We start from the raw sequence: 27,786 nt of genomic DNA, 5'->3' as shown, positions 1-27,786 counted from the left end.
TGCTCTGTTCTTTTAGATTTGTGATCCTATTGACTGAGTTGGTCGAGCATGGCACCTACAACGCCAGGATTGTGGGTTTGATGCCCGCTGGGGCCAACCATGCACATGTGACTAAATTGCTTTGGGTAAGTGTCTGCTAAATGGCATATTCTTTAAATCTGACGTCCTGTCTGCCCCTTTAGCATCTGAGTTGACTAGTCCTTAGTAAAGTGAACGACTAAATCAGACACCGTCAAATCATTTATTTGAAAAAAAATCTGATTAAAATCATCAACATTCATATCAAAAACAGCAGTAGAAACCATGTTAGAGCTATAGAACATAAACCTCATCTGGATAGGTGCCAAACTTCTGTATTCCCGGACCAGTGATTTGCAACTGCTACCCCTGGTGGTCAGAAGGACTTTGAGGCTCCCATTCAGATCCTCAGTCCTCATCTCAGTTTACTGTGAAGACTAGAAAAAAATACAATGTCATAATTGCAATACGAGGGAAGAAAAACCCTTGCTATTCTAAAGTATAAGAGGATGAATTTCAGGGGCCATATGTATGAAACTGATCCTAGATCAGCACTCGGACGCTAGATGCACATGGCCCGACCGGAGGTAAGAGTGGACAAAAGCCCTGGTATTTTTTTTTTTAAACAATTTCTTATTTACAATGGCAGCCTGACGCTGGGCCAATTTTACACTGCCCTATGGGACTTCCGATCATGGCCGGTTGTGATACAGCCCGGGATCAAACCCCGGGTCTGTAGTGACGCCTCATGCTGCGCCACTCAGGATCCTGAGCCAGAGAGAGTAAGGGTTCAGGGGGGTAGAGCTGACCTGCTGAGGTAAGAGTGGACATCAGAGAAGCCTTGGAACTGAGCCAGAGGGAGCAGGATTCCAGTTGGGCAGCGTCCGTCTCTGGCACGGCAGAAACTGCAGTTACATATGCCTCGACACGGTGGACACCGCCAGTCCTGCAGCAGGGGACAACAAGAATAGTTACATGAAAAATACAGTCTAACTAAGACTTTCATAACCTCCTTAGAGTGTCCGAATGACTCATATACCCAATGCACCTGCAATAGGCTCTCGACAGAGTTCTTGCAAGCAGCTTGGCTCTAAAGGTCATGTTAATCAATTCACATGCTACCATGTGGATAGTTAATGGAGCCATGAACTCTGTAGGCTACTACCCACTGAAGTACTTTCTATGAGCAAGGAGACTAAAGACTTAAAAAAATATTGATGAATCATTAGTGCTTTTTTTCCCCACACAACAGCTGAACCAAGCCAGGCCACATCAGGCGTTAACTGTGCTGGCCTGGTTATGAAACTGTGAGAAAATAAAAAGATCAGAGCCAGCACAGTAAGATTTTGGTTGACATGAAAAGGGTATAAAGACCAGTGATTGAGTTCCTACCGGGTCGAGCAGTGCTTTCCTGACATCCTCTCCATATCGGTTCCTCAGACACGGGCCACAGAACTGTCCCACTATACCACGACACTCCTCATTACGGCAACACGTTTTGCTGTCGGTAGTCTTTTGGCGACACTGGTGACACGTTGAGCCCTGAGAATCAGGCAGACGTCAAATCAACAAGAGCCCGCAAAAAATACATTTTTGATGCAAATTGGTCAACAAAATTGTATTGTATCGTGTGCACAAGACAATACCCCTTCGACTTTGGTGAGACCAAACTTACTGTGGCTCTGTTGTACACCTTCTCTGTCGTGTGGTCTGCCACCAGCAGTAGCACATCCTCAGTGATGTCCTCCACAGGTCTTATGTTGTGAGGTTTGGCCTGTTTGGGACGCGGAGCATGCCTCTGCCTCGGATCACCACGCACCTGGAACAGAAAGAGGACAGCTCGTTGATGAATCTATTACCAGAACAAATCTCTATACATCACAAGCTACATTTCATACTATGTGAATCTAGACGTTATTGTACCGTACTGGGGACACACAAAGCTGAACTTAACCAAGAAATACTGAGCTAGCTTGGTTACGGCATCCACCCTCGGTGCGGCACAGTTTGGGTTGGTTATGATCGCGACAAAAGGGTGTTAACCTCCAATAGTTCCTCCTCCAGGCTGAGCTCCAGCGCTCTCTCCTCCTGGTGGGCCTCCAAGCTCTCAGTCCCCCCCATGGAGCGGGTTCGTCTCTGGGAGGATCTGTTAGGGCTCGTCCTGGACTTCCCTACTGCGCCCTTGGAGCGGGGCGCTCGCTGCAGGGGAAATAGGAAGAGATCAAGGAGCAATGAAGCTGCACTAGCCAATAGAAAAGCTGAAGAAACCTGCGCTGGCCAATAGAAAAGGTGTTGAAAGTTGAACAGCATCTATCCCACCCAATCTCCCTCACTCCACTGCATTCAAAGCATACGCTCTAGGGACTTCAATATATTGAACATGCCCATCCATGGCGAGCAAGAAACATGGAATCAACTCACAGAGCCTTTCTCCTTTTTAAGATTGCCTTCTTTGTGACTCTTCAGCAGGGCCTCTCCTGGCATCTTATGCAGGTCTGCTATCAACTGAGCCAACTGCAGGAGACGGAGTTAAAACAAGTTCATACACAGCATTAGTTGTACAGATAAACGGGACGTTATTTGAGTGTCATCTCTCAGGAGTGTGTGGTAATTGTACCACAAGGCACGTTTACCATAGCTTTGTTAGTCTTGATGTTCTGGGCCCTCTTGGCCAGAAAAGATCCAGACTCTGCTAGATCAGAATCAGAATCCGAACCCGACTGTTGTTTAACAGGCTGTGTTGCGTCAGTCACCAGCTTCTCTTCAACTCTGACTGTTCCCTTCTCAGCCTTCCTCTTCCTCTCTTCCTCTTCTTCACTGGAGTGAGGAGTTGGTGTGGCTAGTTTACGGGGGCGCAGTACCACCCGTAATGTGAAGCGATGGGGTATAGGCTGTTTTATGGGGCTGCCTTTGAGATCCACTGGATTGCCACTGTCTGAACTCTGGTAGAAAGACGGGTAGATAGAAAAAAAACAGTTGATAACCAAATCTACCTGAATATTATCACGTTTTTGACAACCATATAGGACCACTGAATGAGAACAAGGTCCATACAAATCTGATTCCCTCCAAACATTTTGAAATTAGGCCTATTACTAAAGTAACTCGTTGTGGGTATAAATTAGGATTTTTCAGGACCCGATTAAATAGCATAAACTCATTGACTGGATAATTCGTAAACAGGTGCAAAATAAAATGCACAAAATTACACTTATGGCAAACCTTATCACATAGATCACTTTCACAGTCGGAAAACCCATAGAACGTTCGGTCATTTTCCGAATCTTCTGTGAAAATCTCGGCGAGTTTATTGGAGAGCAAAGATAATCCCAAATCACCAGTCTAGAAGAAGTGGAACAGAAAACAATTCAAAATATCGACTAGTTCAGTTAAACATTGTAACTAGAATCCATTTAGACCAAAAGAAGACGAAACAAAGTTACATTTTCCATTTTGTCAATTGCGTTTGATTTCTTGTCAAATGCAGCACTGAGAATCTTGGCTGTGGAGCCTATTGATCAGCCGAGCAAGGTAGCCTATCCAATTATTCAAATGAATCTTAATCAGGGTCGTGTTTATTAGGCACCAAACGGAAGAAAACGAACTGAAACAGAGAGGAACTACCTAGCGTCCAATAAAAATACGTTAATGTTTGTTTTCCGTTGCTAAATATTTTCCGTTGCTTGCTTTAATGAACATGACCCAATATTCATTCCACATGTTAAAATCACTGGGAACGCGGATATATCCGACGTCCGAGCGTTCCGAACAACTGGGAACTCGGGGAGAAAAAACGAGCTCCGAGACCGTATTTAGTTTATGTCAGGCACCATAAACTAAATATCGTTCCTTTAACATATCATATTGATGATGATTTGGAACGGGACAATTTTACTCTAACCTACTTATTTTCAACAGTACAGTCAAAAATATATTTATAACTAACCGAAGATAGTTAATCTGTGTCGTTTTCAGTGGGAGAAAATGAAGCATAGTGGGCAGAACAAGCAAGGAAGTGGGCAGAGCCAAGCACGAGCTTGCGAGATCCTATTGGCACGTTGTAGCAGTTATTTGCATATTTCCGTTAGGGAACGCCTCCTCTGTGAAGTGCGCGTACGCAGAATCTCCTTTAGACCTTGTACTCCTTCTGAACAGCGCCCTTTTATATATATATATATTTTTTTTTAATTTGTCAAAGAGTCAAATCTGTAAAATATAGTGCACTGTGTTCGTAACAGATTCTAGTTTTTGAAACAGAAAAATGTATTGAGATCAGATGTTTCATCAATGAGAAAATTAGAAGAATGTCGGCCCATTTTCAGCCAGTTCCATCCTTTCCCACTACCCGCGACTGGACTTCCTCTCACCACCATATTTGGGGGGTGAGAAAACGTTCTAAACGGATGCTTCGACTTTATAGCTCCTGTGACGTATCTGAGTTACCCTTTCTGTCTGTGGTACGGTTGACAGAGATGAGGTGAGGGGGGCAGGGGCTGTCTATGAGGGGGCATACAGGAGGAGAAGGAGGAGAAGGAAACGTGCCACATTGATAAAGGTACTTACACGAACAAATTAAATACATTTATGTCAAACTATTTAAGATTGTGTGTAATGTTATACAATGAAATGTAACACAGTATATCGCACATACTTGTTATTTTAATAACTTTTTTAATAACCTAAAGTTACTTTAAGAAGAAAAAATCCTGGCTATAGGCTATTAATTGCAGACAATTTGCTGCTCTGCATTTGTTATTGAACAATTTAGTGTTTGTGTCCTCCTTATCAGCCAGTGTGTGCGTGTCTGTGTGTGCAGGTCACAGGTGTGTGATAGTGAAGGGGGCTGGACTGCGTGGGAAACTCAGCTTCCATTCCCATCCCAGCTCACAGACATCAGACCTAGCCAGCATTCAGCTCACATACATCAGACCTAGCCTACAGCCAGCTCACAGACATCAGACCTAGCTTACAGCCAGCTCACAGACATCAGACCTAGCCAGCATTCAGCTCACAGACATCAGACCTAGCCAGCATTCAGCTCACAGACATCAGACCTAGCCAGCATTCAGCTCACAGACATCAGACCTAGCCAGCATTCAGCTCACATACATCAGACCTAGCCTACAGCCAGCTCACAGACATCAGACCTAGCTTACAGCCAGCTCACAGACATCAGACCTAGCTTACAGCCAGCTCACAGACATCAGACCTAGCCAGCATTCAGCTCACATACATCAGACCTAGCCTACAGCCAGCTCACAGACATCAGACCTAGCTTACAGCCAGCTCAGCTCACAGACATCAGACCTAGCCAGCAGTCAGCTCACATACATCAGACCTAGCCTACAGCCAGCTCACATACATCAGACCTAGCCTACAGCCAGCTCACAGACATCAGACCTAGCCTACAGCCAGCTCACAGACATCAGACCTAGCCTACAGCCAGCTCACAGACATCAGACCTAGCCTACAGCTAGCTCACAGACATCAGACCTAGCCTACAGCCAGCTCACAGACATCAGACCTAGCCTACAGCCAGCTCACATACATCAGACCTAGCTTACAGCCAGCTCACATACATCAGACCTAGCCTACAGCCAGCTCACATACATCAGACCTAGCTTACAGCCAGCTCACAGACATCAGACCTAGCTTACAGCCAGCTCACATACATCAGACCTAGCTTACAGCCAGCTCACAGACATCAGACCTAGCTTACAGCCAGCTCACATACATCAGACCTAGCTTACAGCCAGCTCACAGACATCAGACCTAGCTTACAGCCAGCTCACAGACATCAGACCTAGCCAGCATTCAGCTCACATACATCAGACCTAGCCTACAGCCAGCTCACAGACATCAGACCTAGCTTACAGCCAGCTCACAGACATCAGACCTAGCTTACAGCCAGCTCACATACATCAGACCTAGCTTACAGCCAGCTCACAGACATCAGACCTAGCTTACAGCCAGCTCACAGACATCAGACCTAGCTTACAGCCAGCTCACAGACATCAGACCTAGCTTACAGCCAGCTCACAGACATCAGACCTAGCCAGCAGTCAGCTCACATACATCAGACCTAGCCTACAGCCAGCTTACATACATCAGACCTAGCCTACAGCCAGCTCACAGAGAGACAGAACAAATGGGGCTGTATTTAGTCATCTTTGGTAAGTTATGTTTTTATCAATTTGGGATACTTTACATTTTATACATAATTCAATATCATTGCAGAATTATTGATGTGACTATCAGTTGCCATTCACTGTTTGAATGTTTTCTATCTGAAGGCCTTGAAGTGTGCATGGTTTTGAAGCAGAATATTGTTTCTGTTGTGTACTTTGTGTATCACCAAAGACCTTAAAGTTTAGCCTACATACTTTTGCAGAAAGGAAAACGGATGAGAATGTTTTGAAAGCAATTCTTATGGGAAAATTCTGAGGAAGTTTCTCCGTTTTTATATAATTGTATACCTAGGTCTGTGTAACCGGTGTGAAATGGCTTGCTAGTTAGCGGGGTGAGCACTAGTATGGTTTCAATCGGCGACGTCACTTGCTCTGAGACTTGAAGTAGTTGTTTGCCTTGCTCTGCAAGGGCGGTGGTTTTTATGTAGCGATGTGTAACGATGCTTTGTAGGAGGCAGCTGTTGATGTGTGCAGAGGGTCCCTGGTTCGAGCCCAGGTAGGGACGAGGAGAGGGACGGAAGCTGAACTGTTACACCTATTCCTGAATTTCAGTTTTTCCCTGATTTAACGTAATTTAATCATTCTGTTCTGTTTCGTTTCGTCCTGTTCTATTCTAGTCAAGTGAAATAATATTGTAAGTGTTTCTAGCTTAGTTAAATTATTACATACTGAGTGTACAAAACATTAGGAACACATTCCTAATATTGAGTTGCATGCCCTTTTGCCTTCAGAGCAGCCTCAATTCATCGGGGAATGGGCTCTACAAGGTGTCGAAAGCGTTCTACAGGGATGCTGGCCCATGTTGACTCAAATGCTTCCCACAGTTGTGTCAAGTCATATACCCACCACTGCGACCTGTATGCTCTCATTGGCTGGCCCTCACTACATTCCGTCGCCAAACCCACTGGCTCCAGGTCATCTATAAGTCTTTGCTAGGTAAAGCCCCGCCTTATCTCAGCTCACTGGTCACCATAGCAACACCCACCCGTAGCACGCGCTCCAGCAGGTATAATGCACTGGCCATCCCCAAAGCCAATACCTTTGGCCACCTTTCCTTCCAGTTCTCTGCTGCCAATGACTGGAATGAATTGCAAAAATCTCAGAAGCTGGAGTCTTATATCGCCCTCTCTAACTTTAAGCATCAGCTGTCATAGCAGCTTACCGATCACTGTACCTGTACACAGCCCATCTGTAAATAGCACACCTGACTACCTCATCCCCATATTATTTCTTACCCTCTTTTTCTTTTGCACCCCAGTATCTCTACTTGCACATCATCATCTGCACATCTATCACTCCAATATTAATGCTAAATTGTAATTATTTTTCACCTCTATGTCCTATCTCCCTACTCTTCTACATTTTCACACACTGTACATAGATTTTTATTTTTTATTGTGTTATTGACTGTACGTTTGTTTATTCCATGTGTAACTCTGTGTTGTTGTTTTTGTCTCACTGCTTTGCTTTATCTTGGTCAGGTCGCAGTTGTAAATGAGAACTTGTTCTCAACTAGCCTACCTGGTTAAATAAAGGTGAAATAAAATAAATATATATGTAAAAGTTAGCTGGATGTCCCTTGGGTGGTGAACCATTCTTGATACACACAGAAAACTGTTGAGGGAAAAACCCAGCAGCGTTGCAGTTCTTGGCACAAACCGGTGCACCTGGCACCTACTACCGTACCCCGTTCAAAGGAACTTAAATATTTTGTCTTGCCCATTCACCCTCTGAATGGCACACATACCCAATCCATTTCTCAACGCTTAAAAGTCCTTATTTAACCTGTCTCCTCCCCTTCATCTACACGGATTGAAGTGGATTTAACAAGTGACATCACTAAGGTTATCATAACTTTCACCTGGATTCACCTGGTCAGTCGACGTCATGGATGTTCCTAATGTTTTGTAAACTCGGTGTATCTTTCCTTTCTCGTATAGGATGTCTGTCACTGTGTGTCCCTGCTCCAGCGGTGGCGCAGGGACGGAGTTGTGTGTTCCTGACCAGTTCCCGAAACTCCAAGAAAATGGAGGAGGGTCGCGTTAACGGTACAATCCAGTACTGTGCCCACACTAACTGCTGTGTCGGCTTCTTTCGTATTATCGCGGGCCAGCCAGTGGCAGAACTACAAGGTGATATTTATTTAGATTTTTTTATGTTAAAAAAATATTAACAAATATCAACTAGCAAAAGAGGAATAGTCACATGCAAACAAGCATACATACAAACTATTTACATTGCCAGGAATCTTAAACAAACAAATTATATTCATTAATCATACAACAAGTTTGAATTGCCTTTTTGTTTTTCATTTTAGTTAAAGTAGTGCCATATTGTTTCAATTAATTTATAAAGTGAAAAAAGTTAGGTTTTGAATTAGACCACGTTTTGAATTAGACCATTTGCATAGCTACAAAGTGTCAGTAATTGCATGGAGTGGAAACAATTTTTTTTGGTGAAAACGGGCCAATTTGTGAGTGCTAATCAATCAATCAACCATCAGGAGTCAATATGTTTGAACGCACCCAGGCTATATCAGGAGTTGATCAGGAGTCAATATGTTTGAACGCACCCAGGCTATATCAGGAGTCGATCAGGAGTCAATATGTTTGTTGGCACCCAGGATATATCAGGAGTCGATCAGGAGTCAATATGTTTGAACGCACCCAGGATATATCAGGAGTCGATCAGGAGTCAATATGTTTGAATGCACCAGGATATATCAGGAGTCGATCAGGAGTCGATCAGGAGTCAATATGTTTGAACGCACCCAGGATATATCAGGAGTCGATCAGGAGTCAATATGTTTGTTGGCACCCAGGAAAATCAGGAGTCGATCAGGAGTCAATATGTTTGAATGCACCCAGGATATATCAGGAGTCGATCAGGAGTCAATATGTTTGAACGCACCCAGGATATATCAGGAGTCGATCAGGAGTCAATATGTTTGTTGGCACCCAGGATATATCAGGAGTCGATCAGGAGTCAATATGTTTGAATGCACCCAGGATATATCAGGAGTTGATCAGGAGTCGATCAGGAGTCAATATGTTTGAACGCACCCAGGATATATCAGGCATTGATCAGAAGTGAATATGTTTGACTCTTTGTAGTTGCAGATCGACAACCAAAGAAAGAAATCCTTGTGACTCTACGAAGTGTCATCAACGACAGGGCAAAATACAGCCAAGATGGTGTGTGATGTGATGATGCGTCTCGGCCTTCCTCTGTCCCAACTTCCAGGACAAACCTATGAAGGTGCCGCAAGCATGGCTGGACGATTGCAGGGGGGTGCAAGACATTTTAAGGAAAGAACAACCCGCTGGCTATGTATTGTCACTGTGGTCCACACTGAGTGAACTTAGTTACGCAGGCTGCCTGTGTAGCCTCTCCACTAGGAAGAGATTCAATGGGTCTGGTGCATGAATCGGGGGGCTTCTTTAATCAATCTGGCAAGTTGATTTTACCAGGAAATCGCAAAATCTAAGCATGGTTTCACCTCGTTGTCCCACCAGGCGGACAGTCCTCTGCCATCCACTCAGTTCTCAGCCAGTATGGGTCAATTTTTTATTTAATCTTTATTTTACTCGGCAAGTCAGTTAAGAACAAATTCTTATTTTCAATGACGGCCCTGGAACAGTGGGTTAACTGCCTGTTCAGGGGCAGAACGACAGATTTGTACCTTGTCAGCTCGGGGATCTGAACTTGCAACCTTCTGGTTACTAGTCCAACGCTCTGACCACAAGGCTACCTGTCGCCCCAATGCTGACAGCCCTTGAAGAAATGGCATCATTCAGCTCATCTGACACTTCAACTTCGGCTCAGGAGAAGAGATGACTGGAGAGGAGAGGATAGGATAGGAGGGGAGAGGAGAGGAGAGGATAGGAGAGGAGAGGAGAGGATAGGAGAAGAGATGAGATGACTGGAGAGGAGAGGATAGGAGAGGAGAGGAGAAGAGATGACTGGAGAGGAGAGGATATGAGAGGAGAGGAGAGGAGAGGATAGGAGAAGAGATGACTGGAGAGGAGAGGATAGGAGAGGAGAGGAGAAGAGATGACTGGAGAGGAGAGGATAGGAGAGGATAGGAGAAGAGATGACTGGAGAGCAGGGGAGAGGAGAGGAGAGGAGAGGAGAAGAGGTGACTGGAGAGGAGAGGAGAGGAGAAGAGATGACTGGAGAGCAGGGGAGAGGAGAGGAGAGGAGAGGAGAAGAGGTGACTGGAGAGGAGAGGAGAGGAGAAGAGATGACTGGAGAGCAGGGGAGAGGAGAGGAGAGGAGAAGAGATGACTGGAGAGGAGAGGAGAGGAGAGGAGAAGAGATGACTGGAGAGGAGAGGAGAGGAGAGGAGAGGAGAGGAGAGGAGAGGAGAAGAGATGACTGGAGAGGAGAGGAGAGGAGAAGAGATGACTGGAGAGGAGAGGAGAGGATAGGATAGGATAGGAGAGGAGAGGAGAGGATAGGAGAAGAGATGACTGGAGAGGAGAGGATAGGAGAGGAGAGGAGAAGAGATGACTGGAGAGGAGAGGATATGAGAGGAGAGGAGAGGAGAGGATAGGAGAAGAGATGACTGGAGAGGAGAGGATAGGAGAGGAGAGGAGAAGAGATGACTGGAGAGGAGAGGATAGGAGAGGATAGGAGAAGAGATGACTGGAGAGCAGGGGAGAGGAGAGGAGAGGAGAGGAGAGGAGAGGCGAAGAGGTGACTGGAGAGGAGAGGAGAGGAGAAGAGATGACTGGAGAGCAGGGGAGAGGAGAGGAGAGGAGAGGAGAAGAGGTGACTGGAGAGGAGAGGAGAGGAGAAGAGATGACTGGAGAGCAGGGGAGAGGAGAGGAGAGGAGAAGAGGTGACTGGAGAGGAGAGGAGAATATAGGACCAGAGGAGAGGAGAGGAGAGGAGGAGAGAGGAGAGGAGAGGAGAAGAGATGACTGGAGAGGAGAGGAGAGGATAGGAGAGGAGAGGATAGGAGAGGAGAGGAGAAGAGATGACTGGAGAGGAGAGGATAGGAGAGGAGAGGAGAAGAGAAGAGATGACTGGAGAGGAGAGGAGAGGATAGGAGAGGAGAGGAGAAGAGATGACTGGAGAGGAGAGGAGAGGAGAGGAGAAGAGATGACTGGAGAGGAGAGGAGAGGAGAGGAGAAGAGATGACTGGAGAGGAGAGGAGAGGAGAGGAGAAGAGGTGACTGGAGAGGAGAGGAGAGGAGAGGAGAGGAGAGGAGAGGAGAGGAGAGGAGAGGAGAGGAGAAGAGATGACTGGAGAGGAGAGGAGAGGAGAGGAGAGGAGAGGAGAGGAGAGGAGAGGAGATGACTGGAGAGGAGAGGAGAGGAGAGGATAGGAGAGGAGAAGAGATGACTGGAGAGGAGAGGAGAAGAGATGACTGGAGAGGAGAGGAGAATATAGGACCAGAGGAGAGGAGGAGAGAGGGCTGGAGAGGAGAAGATAGGAGGAGAGGAGAGCAGAGCAAACACCCCTGCTGCCCGCCCAAGCTTACTTATAAATAAAAACAACAATTTGCTAAACCTTGGCCACAATATCTGGACTTGTCTTCATATAACAATGCATATATTTCTGTTTATATGATTAGGGTTATGGTTGTACTTCATTAATTCCTCATCTCTGCCGTTACATAAAATGAAACAAGAAAAGGTTAAAAAATAAAATAATAATAATAATTAAACAGAGAAATGTAATACGATACATTATTAGATATTATTACCAAAAAAATGTAAATTAATTAAAAAGTTCAGCCAATAGATTAGTGTATTTGTAAATATTTTAGAATGGCAGGAAATGAGTTTTCCCATGATTATGTTGTTGACTCCATGGTTACGGCCTTGTGACAGATGTCCACAGACCCTTCATACACCAGACACAATTCGACCAGATACCAGATTTAAATTAAAGGCACACTGTGAAATTTCAACATCATTTTTTCTGCCTCTTTGCTTGATAATCTGAGGAATGGAGCAGGCGAAATGTAAACCTCTCTCATTCATTAACAGTCCAAAAATAAATCCAAATAGCCTAAAAGTGGCGTTTGTGTACACCTTTTTTAATCTTGTCATTCTCTGTAGGTTGCAAAATGGTAGTCGGTGGCTGCCTAGATTCTGCCTGCTTTACATCAACCACTCATTTAGACTACATCAGATGTGAGTGCAGCTCAAACCTCTGTAATGGCAACATCACCTGGAACGCAGAAGAGAAGCAACCTCAACTCAAACACTCATCTCACTCTGCAGGTATGGGATACTTTTTGTTTACTCGTGATTAAAAAAATATATATGTAAACGCCTAAATAGTGTTCATGTTTAATGTGTGTTTTGTGATGGCATCATATTCATTTCCTTTCTCCTCTGCCCATTCAACCTTGTGAGATCACTCCCTTTCCACTCCTCTTTTCTGTGTTCTGTTGTTTAACCTTGGAACCAAAGCCCAGCATGTGAAGTCCCCATCCCTTTCACTCCCTGTTCCTCACCCCCCGTCCCCTCACTCCCTGTTCCTCACCCCCCCGTCCCCTCACTCCCTGTTCCTCACCCCCCCGTCCCCTCACTCCCTGTTCCTCACAGTCTGCACCCACGCAGTCACACAAACATCTACCCTGCTGCATAAAGACATAGCAAGGTGTCATCCATATACTGTATATATATATATTTATCACAATGGCGCCATGTACCGTAGGCATTACGAATGCAGATTTGACCTACAGCATGTCCTGCATTCTGTTACTGTACTGTGTCTGCAGACATGATCACGGCCACTGTGGTTGTCCTTGGGATGTTACTGTGTACCCTAGTGGTGGCAGTTAAATGCAGACACCGTTTCAGAGGTTACGGTAAGTTTATGTTTACACAAATATTATTTTATTAACTTATCAAATATGAATAATATTAACTTATCCCCTTTTGATTTCAGTTTATTCTACATACACCGAACAAAATTATAAACGCAACATGTCAAGTATTGATCCTATGCTTCACGATTTGAAATAAAAAGGTTTCCCTCAAATGTTGTGCCCAAAATTTGTTTACATCTCTGTTATTAAGCGTTTCTCTTTTTCCAAGATAATACATCCATCTGATCGGTGTGGAATATCAAGAAGCTGATTAAAACAACATGATCACTACACAGGTGCATCTTTTTGATGAGGACAATAAAAGGCCACTCTAAAATGTGCAGTTTTGTCACACAAACAGTGCTACAAATGTCTCAAGTTTTGAGCGAGCGTGCCATTGGCATGCTGACTACAGGAATGTCCACCAGAGCAGTTGCCAGAGAATTTAATGTTCAATTCTCTACCGTTTTAGAGATTTTGGCATTACGTTCAACCGGCCTCACAACTGCAGACCGTGTGTAACCACGCCAACCCAGGACCTCCTCATCCAGCTTCTTCACCTGCAGCATCGTCTAAGACCAGCCTCCCGGACAGCTGATGAAACTGTGGGTTTGCACAACCGAAGAATTTCTGCACAAGCTGTCAGAAACCGTCTCAGGGAAGCTCATCAAGATCCTCGTCATCCTCACCAGGGTCTTGACCTGACTGCAGTTCGGCATCGTAACCGACTTCAGTGAGCAAATTCTCACCTTCGATGGCCACTCGCACATTAGTGAAGTGTGCTGTTAACGGATGAATCCCGGTTTCAACTGTACCGGGCAGATGGCAGACAGCGTGTTTGGCGTCTTGTGGGCGCGTGGTTTGTTGATGTCAACGTTGTGATTATGGTGGGGTTCCCATGGTGGGGTTATGGTATGGGCAGGTATAAGCTACGGACAATGAACACAATTGCATTTAATCGATGGCAATTTGAATGCACAGAGATACCGTGATGAGATCCTGAGGCCCCATTGTTGTGCCATTCATCCACCGCCATCACCTCATGATTCAGCATGATAATGCACGGTCCCATGTCGCAAGGATCTGTACACAATTCATGGAAGCTGAAAATGTCCCAGTTTTTCCATGGCCTGCATACTCACTAGACATAACACCCATTGAGCATGTTTGGGAAGCTCTGGATCGAGCTCCCAAACAAGCTTTGGATCGACGTGTTCCAGTTCCCGCCAATATCCAGCAACTTCTCACAGCCGTTGAAGAGGAGTGGGACAACATTCCACAGGCCACAATCAACAACCTGATAAACTCTATGTGAAGGAGATGTGTTGTGCTGCATGAGGCAAATGGTGGTGACATCAGATACTGGTTTTCTGATCCATCCTTTTTTTTAAAGGTATCTGTGACCAACAGATGCATATCTGGATTCCCATCCATGTGAAATCCATAGATTAGGGCCTAATGCATTTATTTCAATTGACCGATTTCCTTATATGAACTGTCACTCAGTAAAATCTTTGAAATTGTTGCTTTTTATTTTTTGTTCAGTGTATTCTATAGCATTTTAGTCATTTTCATCATAATAGTTTAAATATATCCCTTGTATTTCCCATAAGTATATTAAATATATATTTGTTGTAGGCTGCCACTAGAGATTGATAAAACGCTCTTGTGGGTTGGTGTTATCGAGTTAATGATATGTGGGATTTGGCCGAAATTACATTCACATGACTATTATGAATCATTCCATTAACCTACTAGCTAGATTCTCCCCTCTCTCTCTCTCTACCTCTACCTCCCTCTCTCTCTCTCTCTCTACCCCCTCTCTCTCTCTCTCTACCTCTACCTCCCTCCCTTCCTCTCTCTACCCCCCCTCTCTCTCTCTCTCTACCTCCCTCCCTCTCTCTCTCTCTCTCTACCTCTACCTCCCTCCCTTCCTCTCTACCCCCCCTCTCTCTCTCTCTCTCTACCTCCCTCCCTCTCTCTCTCTCTCTACCTCTACCTCCCTCCCTCCCTCTCCCTCTCTCTCTCTCTCTACCTCTACCTCCCTCCCTTCCTCTCTCTACCCCCCCCCTCTCTCTCTCTACCTCCCTCCCTCTCTCTCTCTCTCTCTCTCTCTCTCTCTCTCTCTCTACCTCTACATCCCTCCCTTCCCTCTCTACCCCCCCCTCTCTCTCTCTACCTCCCTCCCTCTCTCTCTCTCTACCTCTACCTCCCTCCCTCCCTCCCTCTCTCTCTCTCTCTCTCTCTCTCTCTACCTCTACCTCCCTCCCTTCCTCTCTCTACCCCCCCTCTCTCTCTCTCTCCACCTCCCTCCCTCTCTCTCTCTCTCTCTCTCTACTTCTACCTCCCTCCCTTCCTCTCTCTACCCCCCTCTCTCTCTCTCTACCTCCCTCCCTCCCTCTCTCTCTCTCTCTCTCTCTCTCTCTCTCTCTCTACCTCTACCTCCCTCCCTCCCTCTCTCTCTCTCTACTTCTCTCCCTTCCTCTCTCTACCCCCCCCTCTCTCTCTACCTCCCTCCCTCTCTCTCTCTCTCTCTCTCTCTCTCTCTACCTCTACCTCCCTCCCTTCCTCTCTCTACCCCCCTCTCTCTCTCTCTCTCTCTCTCTCTCTACCTCCCTCCCTCTCTCTCTCTCTCCCTCTCTACGCCCTCTCTCTCTCTCTCTCTCTACCTCCCTCCCTCTCTCTCTCTCTCTCTACCTCTACCTCCCTCCCTTCCTCTCTCTACCCCCCCTCTCTCTCTCTCTACCTCCCCCTCTCTCTCTCTCCCTCTCTACCTCCCTCCCCCTCTCTCTCTCTCTACCTCCCTCCCTCTCTCTACCTCCCTCCCTCTCTCTCTACCCCCCCTCTCTCTCTCTCTCTACCTCCCTCCCTCCCTCTCTCTACCTCCCTCTCCCTCCCTCCCCCTCTCCTCCCTCCCTCCCTCCCTCTCTCTCTCTCTCTCTCTCTCTCTCTCTCTCTCCCTCCCTCCCTCTCTCTCTCTCCTCTCTCTCTCTCTCTCTCTCTCTCTCTCTCTCTCTCTCTCTCTCTCTCTCTCTCTCTCTCTCTCTCTCTCTCTCTCTCTCTCTCTCTCTCTCTCTCTCTCTCTCTACCTCCCTCCCTCCCACACACTGTCCTCTTTTGTTCACTGACCTTGGTTTTTCCTCAGACCACTTTGCACTTTTCACTGCTGTTGCATTTCAGTCTTTCATTTATTTTTTCAATCTCGTGATTTCTTATCTTCCTTTTCCTTTTGAGTCATTCCTGACTGGCTGACTGGCTAACTGACTGACTGACTGACTGGCTGGCTGACTGACTGGCTGGCTGGCTGGATGACTGGCTGGCTGGCTGGATGACTGGCTGGCTAACTGACTGGCTAACTGACTGGCTGGCTGGCTGACTGACTGGCTGGCTGACTGACTGACTGCCTAACTGACTGACTGGCTGACTGACTGACTGGCTGACTGACTGACTGGCTGACTGACTGGCTGACTGACTGGCTGACTGACTGACTGGCTGACTGACTGACTGGCTGACTGGCTGACTGACTGACCACCTGCACGCCCCAACACTAATGCGACACTGTATCAGTAAGTCACATTGTCTAAAATATCGGAGTCTATTTGTTTATATTGTATTTTACCACAGGGTGAATCCTAACCTCCCGAAGAATCAAACATTTACTTAGTTATGCACTGATGTCAATGGGAGACTAAGTGAAAATGCGACCCTATCCTAAATTAGGATACACCCGTTTATTAACAGTAAATGGCTGAACATGAATTCTCTCCACCCGCCTCTTAGATGACAAGCAGCATCTATCTCTGCCAGAGGAATCTCTGACCTCACTGTGCTCATGCCACACATCAAAACAGTCTGATATGGACCTGACCAGCATGGAACTACAACAGGAAAGTATTCACGTAGGTCACTGGACATTGTGGGCATTCTATGAACGTCTTCTATTCTCATTTCAGATTGATTCATTGATTTATTGATTCATTCAGATTGTGGGTAGTGGTCACTTTGCGTCGGTGTGGCAGGGAAGCTACCAAGGGACTACGGTGGCTGTGAAGGTGTTCCCCACCTGGTGCAGACAGGAGTTCACAGTGGAGAGGGAAGTGTACGGACTACCACACCTGGTGCATGCTGGGATTGCACACTTCCTGGGAGCTGGCAGGAAGTCAGATAGTGGAGACTGTGTCCTGCTCCTGGAGCTAGCCACATGCGTGAGTAACACGGTTTACACCGAGAGACGACGTCAAATACCTCTTATCAGACATGAAGGTTTATACATGCTTATTACAACAAGTTATAAAGCCTTATAACCAGATGCTTTAATACGTAGTGTTACCATAGTAATTGTCTGATTCTCTAGCTTGGTTTGACGTAAAGCCTCATTCTGCTTACTGTCCAAAGTTCCCATGCCAGGCTTCATGTTTATTGTTTGTTTAAATACTGATTTATGTTACGGTCATTTTAACTAGATAACCACACGAACGTGACACAAGGAAAAACTCTTGACTTGTCTTTCTATCCAGGGCTCTCTCAGCTCCTTCCTGTCCAAGAACAGCAGTGACTGGACGACAACACTGAAGCTGGCCCAGTCTCTGTCTGAGGGACTGGCTTACCTCCATTCTGACTTCTACAGGCATGGTATGTATGGGCCATCATCATCAACATCATTATTATAAATCATCAACATCATCGTTATTGTAATTGTCATTATCATCATCATCATAATCAACATCATTATCATTATTATAATCAACATCATTATCATTATTATAATCAACATCATAATCAACATCATTATCATCATCATTATTATTATAAATCATCAACATCATCGTTATTGTTATCATCATTATTGTCATCATCATCATAATCAACATCATCATCATTATTATAATCAACATCATAATCAACATCATTATCAACATCATTATCATCATCATTATTATTATAAATCATCAACATCATCGTTATTGTTAACATCATTATTGTCATTATCATCATCATTATTATAATCAACATTATAATCAACATCATTATCATCATCGACATCATTATTATTATTATTATTATTATTATTATTATAATCATCATTATCATCATAATCAACATCATCATCATTATTATAATCAACACAATAATCAACATCATTACCATCATCGACATCATTATTATTATTATTTTTATTATTATTTAACATCATTGTCATTATCATCATCATAAGCATTATCATCACTGTCAACATAATCAACATCATTACCATCCGCATTATCACAATCGTCATCATTATCATCATCGACAGCATCATTATTATTATAATCACCATTATTATTATCATCATCATTATTATTATAATCACTATCATCATCATCAATCAATCAAATGTATTTATAAAGCCCTTTTTACATCAACTGATATCTCAAAGTCCTGTACAGAAACCCAGCTTAAAACCCCAAACAGCAAGCAATGCAGGTGTAGAAGCACGGTGGCTAGGAAAAACTCCCTAGAAAGGCACGAACCTAGGATGAACCAGGCTCTGAGAGGTGGCCAGTCCTCTTCTGGCTGTGCTGGGTAGAGAGGAAACAGGCTCTGAGAGGTGGCCAGTCCTCTTCTGGCTGTGCTGGGTAGAGAGGAACCAGGCTCTGAGAGGTGGCCAGTCCTCTTCTGGCTGTGCTGGGTAGAAAGGAACCAGGCTCTGAGAGGTGGCCAGTCCTCTTCTGGCTGTGCTAGGTAGAGAGGAACCAGGCTCTGAGAGGTGGCCAGTCCTCTTCTGGCTGTGCTGGGTAGAGAGGAACCAGGCTCTGAGAGGTGGCCAGTCCTCTTCTGGCTGTGCTGGGTAGAGAGGAACCAGGCTCTGAGAGGTGGCCAGTCCTCTTCTGGCTGTACTGGGTAGAAAGGAACCAGGCTCTGAGAGGTGGCCAGTCCTCTTCTGGATGTGCTGGGTAGAGAGGAACCAGGCTCTGAGAGGTGACCAGTCTTCTTCTGGCTGTGCCAGGTGGACAGGAACCAGGCTCTGAGAGGTGGCCAGTTCTCTTCTGGCTGTGCCGGGTGGAGAGGAACCAGGCTCTGAGAGGTGACCAGTCTTCTTCTGGCTGTGCCGGGTAGAGATTATAACAGTACATGGTCAATAAGGCCAGATCGTTCTTCAAGATGTTCAAACGTTCATAGATGACCAACAGGGTCAAATAATAATCACAGTGGTTGTAGAGGGTGCAGAAACTGGATCAGCAGCACGACCAGGTGGACTGGGGTGGGGACAGCCAGGAGTCGTCAGGTAGTCCTGAGGCATGGTCCTAGGGCTCCAGTCCTCTGGTTTGAGGGAGAGAGAGAGAGAGAGGTGGGAGAATTAGAGGGAGCATACATAAGATCACACAGGACATGAGATAAGACAGGAGAATTACACCAGATAGGACATACTGACCCTAGCCCCCCAGCACATAGACTATTCCAACATAGATACTGGAGACTGAGACAGGGGGGGGGGTCGGGGGACCCTGTGGCCTCGCCCGACGATACCCCCGTGCAGGGCCAACCAGGCAGGATATAACCCCACCCACTTTGCCAAAGCACAGCCCCCACACCACTAGAGGGATATCTTCAACCACCAACTTACTATCCTGAGACATGGCCCATGAAAATCTCCCCCACACCACTAGAGGGATATCTTCAACCACCAACCTACTACCCTGAGACATGGCCCACGAAGATCTCCCCCACACCACTAGAGGGATATCTTCAACCATCAACTGACGACCAACCCCACTACCACAAAGATCTCCCCCGCACCAGCCCGAAGGGGAGAAAAACTCGATAGGAAGATCACGTCAGTGACTCAAACCACTCAAGTCGAGTATAGCACGACGTGATGCACCCCTCCTAGGGACGGCATGGGAGAGCAGTGGTGGAAAAAGTACCCAATTATCGTACTTGAGTAAAAGTAAAGATACATTAATAGAAAATGACTCAAGTAAAAGTGAAAGTCACCCAGTAAAACACTACTTGAGTAAAAGTCTAAAAGTATTTGGTTTTAAATATGCTTAAGTAAATGGAATTGCTAAAATGTACTTAAGTGTCAAAAGTCAAAGTATAAATCATTTAAAATTCCTTATATTAAACAAATCAGATGGCACAATTGTCTTTTTTATTTATTTATTTACTGATAGCCAGGGGCACACCTCCAGATCAGAGGCAGTAGGGATGACGAGGGATGTTCTCTTGATAAGTGCGTGAATTGGACCATTTTCCTGTCAAAATGTAACGAGTACTTTTGGGTGTGTCAGGGAAAATGTATGGACTAAAAAGTACCTTATTTTATTTAGGAATATAGCGGAGTAAAAGTTGCCAAAATATAAATAGTAAAGTAAAGTACAGATACCAATACTTCTTAAGTAGTACTTTAAAGTATTTTTACTTAAGTACTTTTCCCCACTGTGGGAAATCACTAGTAAGCCAGTGACTCAGCCCCTGTAATAGGGTCAAAGGAAGAGAATCCCAGTGGAGAGAAGGGATCTGGCCAGGCAAAGACAGCAAGAATGGTTCGTCGCTCCAGTGTCTGTTCACCTTCACACCCCTGGGCCAGACTACACTCAATCATAGGACCCACTGAAGAGATGAGTCTTCAATAAAGACTTAAAGGTTGAGACCGAGTTTGCGTCTCTCACATGGGTAGGCAGACCGTTCCATAAAAATGGAGCTCTATAGGAGAAAGCCCTGCCTCCAGCTGTTTGCTTAGTAATTCTAGGGACAGTAAGGAGGCCTGGGTCTTGTGACCGTAGCGTACGTGTAGGTATGTACGGCAGGACCAAATCGGAAAGATAGGTAGGAGCAAGGCCATGTAATGCTTTGTAGGTTAACAGTAAAACATTTAAATCATCCCTGGCCTTGTCAGGAAGCCAGTGTAGAGAGGATAGCACTGGAGTAATACGATCACATTTTGTGGTTCTAGTCAGGATTCTAGCAGCCGTATTTAGCACTAACTGAAGTTTATTTAGTGCATATCCGGGTAGCCGGAAAGTAGAGCATTGCAGTAGTCTAACCTAGAAGTGACAAAAGCATGGATTAATTTGGATGAGCTTTTCTGCATCATTTGTGGACGTCACAGTTTAGACAACATACCGGGAAAAAGCTCCAAAGCCCCACTGCAGTTTCTCCTGACCACGTGACCTGCCCAGGAAGACCTTCTCCTGCTCTCACCATGTGGTCAGGAATAACGCCTGACCCCAATCCTATATGTCCTTTGTCAGTGGCTGTACAGTGTGTGTTTGTGTGTGTCTGATGCCTGTGTTCTCAGGGGTGCACAAGCCAGCGGTGGCCCACAGAGATCTCAGCAGTAACAACGTGCTAGTGAGGGACGATGGCACCTGCGTCCTGTGTGACTTTGGCTCTTCCATCATCCTGCGCTCATGCGCCGGTCCACACAGCTGGCAGCGCTACATGGTTAACGTACAGGTGGGCCTGTCTGTCCCCCAACCCCGGCTCCCTTCTACTTCTTTACGATGTTTTCTCAGTTTATTGAACATATAGAGAGAGTGACAGAGAGATTCTATCCCTCCTATCAAAACAATGCTGGTATATAATGCCAGAGGCTGTGGAACCTTAACTGCTACACCACCCAGTCTCTCATTTTAATAGCAGCAACAGCAACAAACATGTTTTTGATAGGCAACTTCTGTTTCTACTCTCTCCATAGGCCAGCGTCCAGGTAGTGAGATGATCGTGTTGTTGTTATTGGTGATGATGATGTTGTCATTGCAGTAGATTATACACACGGTGTTCAGTTTAGATCAACCTTTCTCCTCTCTCCATAGGCCAGCGTCCAGGTAGTGAGATGATCGTGTTGTTGTTATTGGTGATAATGATGTTGTCATTGCAGTAGATTATACACACGGTGTTCAGTTTAGATCAACCTTTCTCCTCTCTCCATAGGCCAGCGTCCAGGTAGTGAGATGATCGTGTTGTTGTTATTGGTGATAATGATGTTGTCATTGCAGTAGATTATACACACGGTGTTTAGTTTAGATCAACCTTTCCCCTCTCTCCATAGGCCAGCGTCCAGGCAGTGAGATGATCGTGTTGTTGTTATTGGTGATAATGATGTTGTCATTGCAGTAGATTATACACACGGTGTTCAGTTTAGATCAACCTTTCTCCTCTCTCCATAGGCCAGCGTCCAGGCAGTGAGATGATCGTGTTGTTGTTATTGGTGATAATGATGTTGTCATTGCAGTGGATCATACACACGGTGTTCAGTTTCGTTCAACCTTTCTCCTCTCCATCTACAGAGCCAGGTGGGGACGTTGTGCTATATGGCCCCCGAGCTCCTGGATGGCTGTGTGAACCTGAGCAGTGGCTGGTGTCTCATACAGGGAGACGTCTACTCCTTAGGAACGCTGCTTTGGGAGCTGCTGATGCGCTGCTCAGACCTTTTCATAGGTAGGCTATATATCAAACCGGGGGGTCAAAATTGTATTTTAAATATTTATTGAGTGTTTCCTTGAGTCTTCCTTGAGTCTTCCTGGAGTGCCAGGTTGGCTGTGTTTTTACTTTTGGGACTATAGAATCTCTTCCGTTGCTAGTTAGTTAATTAATTATTTATGTTTCACTGTTAGCTAGCCAAGCGCATGTGAGATTTGGTTCTGAGATAATTCAATCTCTTAAGAGTTCTCAGTGTTTATCATTTTACATTTACATTTAAGTCATTTAGCAGACGCTCTTATCCAGAGCGACTTACAAATTGGTGAATTCACCTTCTGACATCCATCATAATCATTGGGTTACCCTAAGGTTAACCTAAGCTCGCTTGTGGTCTCAAAGTGCACTGCCCACAAATGTTTGTCAGTGGAGACTACCCCCTAACCCTAACACGAACCCTCTGCCTGTGTCTCCCCCTGCAGTCTGCCTGGTGTCAGATCAAACTGTCTTATGAAGAGTTACATCTCCTAACCCTAACCCTTAACCCTAACCCTTAACCCTAACCCTTAACCCTAACCCTTAACCCTAACCCTTAACCCTAACCCTTAACCCTAACCCTAACCCTAACCCTTAACCCTAACCCTTAACCCTTAACCCTAACCCTTAACCCTTAACCCTAACCCTTAACCCTAAACCTTAACCCTTAACACTAACCCTAACCCTTAACCTTAACCCTTAACACTAACCCTAACCCTTAACACTAACCCTAACCCTAACCCTTAACCCTAACCCTTAACACTAACCCTAACCCTAACCCTTAACACTAACCCTTAACACTAACCCTAACCCTAACCCTTAACACTAACCTTAACCCTAACCCTTAACCCTTAACACTAACCCTAACCCTTAACACTAACCCTAAACACTAACCCTAACCCTAACCTCTGTCTCCGCCTGCAGGCTGCCCAGTGCCAGATCAAACTGTCTTATGAAGTTACATCTCCAACCCTAACCCTTAACCCTAACCCTTAACACTAACCCTAACACTAACCCTAACCCTAACCTCTGTCTCCGCCTGCAGGCTGCCCAGTGCCAGATCAAACTGTCTTATGAAGTTACATCTCCAACCCTAACCCTTAACACTAACCCTAACACTAACCCTAACCCTAACCTCTGTCTCCGCCTGCAGGCTGCCCAGTGCCAGATCAAACTGTCTTATGAAGTTACATCTCCAACCCTAACCCTTAACACTAACCCTAACCCTTAACCCTAACCTCTGTCTCCGCCTGCAGGCTGCCCAGTGCCAGAACACAGACTGCCTTATGAAGTTACATCTCCAACCCTAACCCTTAACCCCAACCCTAACCCTTAACACTAACCCTAACCTCTGTCTCCGCCTGCAGGCTGCCCAGTGCCAGATCAAACTGTCTTATGAAGTTACATCTCCAACCCTAACCCTTAACCCTAACCCTGACCCTTAACCCTAACCCTAACCCTTAACCCTAACCCTAACCCTTAACACTAACCCTAACCCTTAACCCTAACCCTTAACCCTAACCCTAACCTCTGTCTCCGCCTGCAGGCTGCCCAGTGCCAGATCAAACTGTCTTATGAAGTTACATCTCCAACCCTAACCCTAACCCTTAACCCTAACCCTTAACCCTAACCCTTAACACTAACCCTAACCCTAACCTCTGTCTCCGCCTGCAGGCTGCCCAGTGCCAGAACACAGACTGCCTTATGAAGAGGAGCTCGGGGCCAGTCCTTCTTTAGAGCAGCTCATAGTCCATGTATCTGAGAGAAGGGAACGTCCTTCAGTACCCAAACACTGGCAACAGGTAGGTTATTTCTCTAGGAACTACTCAGTTTCAAGTATTTATCTGACCTGTCTGACCTGTCTGACCTGTCTGACCTGTCTGACCTGACTGACCTGTCTGACCTGTCTGACCTGTCTGACCTGACTGACCTGACTGAGTGACTAGAGGATAGTAAACAAACAAACACATCATTCCCAGGTTATTACTGTCTAACTACTGTTGTTGTATAAAGTATTAGAGGTGATGACTGTCTACCCTGTGGGGCGAGTTTCCCAAAAACATAAAGATTATCTTTAGCTCAAAGACCACCTGGAAATAATGACAATGAGGTGAAGCATGTTACACTTGTGGTTTTAGGAAACTGATTAATATGGGTTGTCTGTTGCAGGGCTTGCATGACATTCTGTTGGACAGTTGGGACCATGACTCAGATGCCAGACTGACAGCCCAGTGTGCCAGGGACAGACTATTGTCTCTACCCCCCTGTTGGACAGTTGGGACCATGACTCAGATGCCAGACTGACAGCCCAGATCTATAACTCAGATCAATACTATTCTCTTGTATTCTATTCTATACTATTCTCTTGTATTCTATTCTATACTATTCCATTCTATAATATTCTATTCTATACTATTCTCTTGTATTCTATTCTATACTATTCTCTTGTATTATATTCTATTCTATACTATTCCATTCTATACTATACTATTCTATTCTATACTATTCTCTTGTATTCTATTCTATACTATTCCATTCTATAATATTCTATTCTATACTATTCTCTTGTATTCTATTCTATACTATTCTCTTGTATTCTATTCTATACTATTCCATTCTATAATATTTATTCTATTCTATACTTAGTCACCTCATTATTGTCACTGTCACAGTTGGAATAGATGTGTCTGCTTGCGACTTCATTGACACATTTCCAACGTATTTTTGGTTTATTTTACCTAATGTTTGTGTATGCAGAAAATGTACTGTAGTGAAACTCTATTGGGCTCTTGCTAAAGACTTGTTTGCCATTTGTTGTAGAATCCTATAAACCTAGTGATGAACCGCACAGCAGAATCAGACGTTAGGTTGCTGAGGTACGACTGAGGTCAAAGCTGCTTTTAAATCTACATGTTATGATGGATCACAGTAATATTCTGACATTTTTATGTTGATATTTGTACGGTGGAGGACAGAAACGTGATTGGATTATCTTTGCTGATTTTGTGCAGAAGGTTTGAATAAAGCTCATAGTGATAAACATCATAGGCATAATGTGTTCACTTTGGATGATCTCTGTGTAATATGTTGACATGTTTCTATAGCAATAATATAGAATCACATACTGTATGCCATTTAGCAAATGCTTTAAAAGGTGCAATATGCAGCAGAAATCACTCTGCCATTTCCTGGTTTGCTTAAATTCTAATATTTTGCCTAATTTCAGTTTATGTGTCAAAACAAACAGTCATAGTGTAGAGAATCATTGTACCATCTAATATGTGGTGAAAAATGTTTTCCATAACCAAAAATATTGTATTTTCAGCGGTTTTGAAGCTGGTGTCCAAACCCGAAAGTAAAAGAACAAAAACTAAAACACAGGAAGCATAGAAATAGAGCACATAGAACAGATCTACCGCTTCTTAGGCTTGCTTTCAATAAGAATGACAGATCTATAACTCACATTTCTAAGTGAATTTGGTGGGGTTGCCAAAAACATGACATATTGCGTATTTAATACGTACGGCACACTTACATTTTCATATGGGGGGCTCTGGTGGTAATTGAACTCTTGATCCATTTTCATATGGGGGGCTCTGGTGGTAATTGAACTCTTGATCCATTTTCATATGGGGGGCTCTGGTGGTAATTGAACTCTTGATCCATTTTCATATGGGGGGCTCTGGTGGTAACTGAACTCTTGATCCATTTTCATATGGGGGGCTCTGGTGGTAACTGAACTCTTGATCCATTTTCATATGGGGGGCTCTGGTGGTAATTGAACTCTTGATCCATTTTCATATGGGGGGCTCTGGTGGTAACTGAACTCTTGATCCATTTTCATATGGGGGGCTCTGGTGGTAATTGAACTCTTGATCCATTTTCATATGGGGGCTCTGGTGGTAATTGAACTCTTGATCCATTTTCATATGGGGGGCTCTGGTGGTAACTGAACTCTTGATCCATTTTCATATGGGGGGCTCTGGTGGTAATTGAACTCTTGATCCATTTTCATATGGGGGGCTCTGGTGGTAATTGAACTCTTGATCCATTTTCATATGGGGGGCTCTGGTGGTAACTGAACTCTTGATCCATTTTCATATGGGGGGCTCTGGTGGTAACTGAACCCTTGATCCATTTTCATATGGGGGGCTCTGGTGGTAACTGAACTCTTGATCCATTTTCATATGGGGGGCTCTGGTGGTAACTGAACTCTTGATCCTGACTTTGCAAGCTTATTATATACAGTTGAAATCGGAAGTTTACATACACCTTAGCCAAATACATTTAAACTTAGTTTTTCACAATTCCTGACATTTAATCCTAGTAAAAATTCCGTTTTTGGTCAGTTAGGATCACCATTTTATTTTAAGAATGTGAAATGTCAGAATATTAGTAGAGAGAATAATTTATTTCAGCTTTTATTTCATTCATCACATTCCCAGTGAGTCAGAAGTTTACATACACTCAATTAGTATTTGGTAGCATTGCCTTTAAATTGTTTAACTTGGGTCAAACGTTTCAGGTAGCCTTCCACAAGCTTCCCACAATAAGTTGGGTGAATTTTGGCCCATTCCTCCTGAGAGCTGGTGTATCTGAGTCAGGTTGTCACACCCTGACCTTAGAGAGGCGTTTTATTTCTCTATTTGGTTAGGTCAGGGTGTGATGTGTGGTGGGCATTCTATTTTTTGTTTTCTATGTTTCTTAATTTCTATGTTTTGGCCGGGTATGGGTCTCTATCAGGGACAGCTGTCTATCGTTGTCTCTGATTGGGAATCATACTTAGGTAGCCCTTTCCCCTCCTTTGAGTGTGGGTAGTTAACTTTGTTTGTGGCACTTAGCCCTGTAAGTGCCACGGTTATTTCTTTCGTTTGTTGGCGACATTTTAAAATAAAATGTACGCTCACCACGCTGCACTTTGGTCTACATCCAACGACACATGCGTTACACAGATTTGTAGGCCTCCTTGCTCCCACACGCCTTTTCAGTTCTGCCCACACATTTTCTATAGGATTGAGGTCAGGGCTTTGTGATGGCCACTCCAATACCTTGACTTTGTTGTCCTTAAGCCATTTTGCCACAACTTTGGAAGTATGATTGGGGTCATTGTCCATTTGGAAGACCCATTTGTCTTGAGATGTTGCTTCAATATATCCACATCATTTTTCTTCCTCATGATGCCATCTATTTTGTGAAGTGCACCAGTACCTCCTGCGGCAAAGCACCCCCACAACATGATGCTGCCACCCCCGTGCTTCACGGTTGGGATGGTGTTCTTTGGCTTGCAAGCCTCCCCCTTTTTCCTCCAAACA

At 44.8% G+C, this 27,786-nt stretch overlaps 2 protein-coding genes across 6 annotated transcripts; one reads left to right on the top strand and one right to left on the bottom strand.

Annotated features, from left to right (window-relative positions):
- Nucleotides 1-16: 16 nt before the first annotated feature.
- Nucleotides 17-25,519, top strand: LOC135540396 (bone morphogenetic protein receptor type-2-like). 5 transcript variants are annotated; one of them, XM_064967015.1, is made up of 13 exons: nucleotides 4,184-4,400; nucleotides 4,489-4,573; nucleotides 4,835-6,191; nucleotides 8,147-8,338; nucleotides 12,279-12,443; nucleotides 12,947-13,036; nucleotides 16,817-16,935; nucleotides 17,020-17,241; nucleotides 17,554-17,668; nucleotides 21,318-21,475; nucleotides 22,309-22,459; nucleotides 24,149-24,276; nucleotides 24,644-25,519. In XM_064967015.1, exons 3-13 carry the CDS (start codon nucleotides 6,167-6,169, stop codon nucleotides 24,776-24,778), a joined length of 1,500 nt encoding a protein of 499 aa, XP_064823087.1. In that variant the 5' UTR covers nucleotides 4,184-4,400; nucleotides 4,489-4,573; nucleotides 4,835-6,166; the 3' UTR covers nucleotides 24,779-25,519. The 5 variants fall into 5 exon arrangements, with proteins under 5 accessions (XP_064823088.1, XP_064823089.1, XP_064823087.1 ...); XM_064967014.1 differs by having other exon boundaries at nucleotides 4,184-4,573; XM_064967016.1 differs by lacking the exons at nucleotides 4,184-4,400; nucleotides 4,489-4,573; nucleotides 4,835-6,191 and adding an exon at nucleotides 17-125.
- LOC135528078 (cell division cycle-associated protein 7-like) lies at nucleotides 228-2,226 on the bottom strand. The gene is made up of 5 exons (XM_064956864.1): nucleotides 2,062-2,226; nucleotides 1,694-1,837; nucleotides 1,411-1,560; nucleotides 828-964; nucleotides 228-455 (listed from the first exon to the last, which is right to left on the bottom strand). The coding sequence occupies exons 1-5, from the start codon at nucleotides 2,137-2,139 to the stop codon at nucleotides 434-436; spliced, it is 531 nt and encodes a 176-aa protein (XP_064812936.1). The 5' UTR covers nucleotides 2,140-2,226; the 3' UTR covers nucleotides 228-433.
- Nucleotides 25,520-27,786: the final 2,267 nt, after the last annotated feature.

Source organism: Oncorhynchus masou, chromosome 5 (genome assembly GCF_036934945.1).
Source record: "Oncorhynchus masou masou isolate Uvic2021 chromosome 5, UVic_Omas_1.1, whole genome shotgun sequence".
Taxonomy (NCBI): domain Eukaryota; kingdom Metazoa; phylum Chordata; class Actinopteri; order Salmoniformes; family Salmonidae; genus Oncorhynchus; species Oncorhynchus masou.
The sequence above is the reverse complement of the archived record's forward strand: the minus strand, read 5'-3'. Positions and strand labels throughout refer to the sequence as shown.